Here is a 1,397-nt window from a genome sequence, read left to right as displayed (position 1 = left end):
GCAGAAATGGCTCAACTTCAAGGGAATACAGTTGAAGCACCAGCGGAAGCAGAAGAAAAATTGATCATCGTCACCGGCTTTGGCCCCTTTGTTGGACACGAAGATGTGAATGCCAGTTGGGAAGCTGTGCGCCTGCTGCCAGACGAGCTTACTTGGCATGGACACCACTATAAGCTGGACAAATTAGAAGTACCTGTAGAGTATGGCGCAGTGGACAAAGCTGTAGATGACATATGGTCACGCAAACCAGAGGTAAATGCTTGAAATTAGATGATTATTCCTTTCAAGCAACTTTCTTGCTTTTAAAGCTTGTCATACATTGTGGCGTCCATGGCAGTGCTACCTGCATACATGTGGAGAAGTTGGCATATAATCATAAATTTACAAGGCCCGATTATGCTCGGAAACATCTGCCGAAAGGCGCAGCTTGCTTGAAGAACTGTAAAGCTAATACTAAAGATGATGAAATTTTGCATTGCGGTTTGGACATAGACAAAATTGTTCAAGTTGTTGCTGAATCGTGTGAGTGTATACCATCAGCTACAGACGAAGCCGTAGAAAGTACAACCGGGGCAGATTCGGTGCTACCACTGACAGTGGCAAAAAGTTCTGATGATGTAGGCAATTATTTGTGTGGTTATATATACTTGAAATCTTTGGATAGAAATAGGAATCGTACATTGTTCATACATGTGCCGCCTATTGACTGTCCATTTAATTCAGAGGAGACAAAAGAGGTTGTATTGAGGATAATTGAAGAATGTGTGGAACAGGTGAGAGAAAAAGGGAAGGAGTGCCTTTAATTGACCTACATGTGCAATAATATTCACTATTAGTCATAAAACAGAATAACAAATGTTAGTAACGTATTTTTGTATATGTTTGTATTTCTTATATTAACGGCTACGAAGTATTGAAATGTATTTCCATTTACAAAATTTTTTATTTAATAAAGTTATAACTATATGCACAAACAACTTGATTTTACTTTTATTAAGAGTAGTGGAAGGGAGAGTTTGGAGAGGAAAGGTAAGAGATTAGGTTTGTTCGTCGAGCAAAAAATTTGTACGAATTTGTACGAATTATCACGATTTTTGCCCAAATCGCGTTCGTGCAGACCAAAAAATTATCCAACACTCAAAAATTGTGAGAGCAAAGTGACAGTTCTCTTGGAGAGAAGTTGCAAATTCTTGCTGGAAAAAATTTTGCCAGCAAGAATTTGCAAACACGAAAAACATGTGGTGGTGGCGCCTGGTTGCATTTTTGTCTACAATCTTCTTCTTCTTATTTGGCGCTGTAACCGCCTAAGCGATTTTGGCCGAGTCCAAAACAGCACGCCAGTCATTTCTCTTCTGTGCTAACTGACGCCAATTGAAAATGCCAAGTGAAGCCAAGTC

General features: G+C 39.6%; 1 protein-coding gene across 3 annotated transcripts in view; it reads left to right on the top strand.

Moving 5' to 3' along the window:
* LOC108376305 (pyroglutamyl-peptidase 1) overlaps positions 1–966 on the top strand; it is a 2,242-nt gene extending 1,276 nt beyond the window's left edge. Inside the window, exons 2-3 of one of the 3 annotated variants that reach the window (XM_017632502.1) lie at positions 1–252; positions 309–966. The exon at positions 1–252 is cut by the window's left edge and continues 1 nt beyond it. In XM_017632502.1, coding sequence (XP_017487991.1) covers positions 7–252; positions 309–803 — 741 coding nt within the window. In that variant the 5' untranslated portion in view covers positions 1–6 and the 3' untranslated portion in view covers positions 804–966. The remainder of the gene's footprint in view (positions 253–308) is intronic. The other 2 variants (XM_017632501.1, XM_017632503.1) reach the window with 2 other exon arrangements.
* Positions 967–1,397: the final 431 nt, after the last annotated feature.

Source organism: Rhagoletis zephyria, unplaced genomic scaffold (genome assembly GCF_001687245.7).
Source record: "Rhagoletis zephyria isolate East Lansing unplaced genomic scaffold, Rhagoletis_zephyria_1.1 Rzeph_scaffold_10226, whole genome shotgun sequence".
Classification (NCBI taxonomy): Eukaryota; Metazoa; Arthropoda; class Insecta; order Diptera; family Tephritidae; genus Rhagoletis; species Rhagoletis zephyria.
Note: the sequence above shows the minus strand (reverse complement) of the source record. Positions and strands in the feature narration are given on the sequence as shown.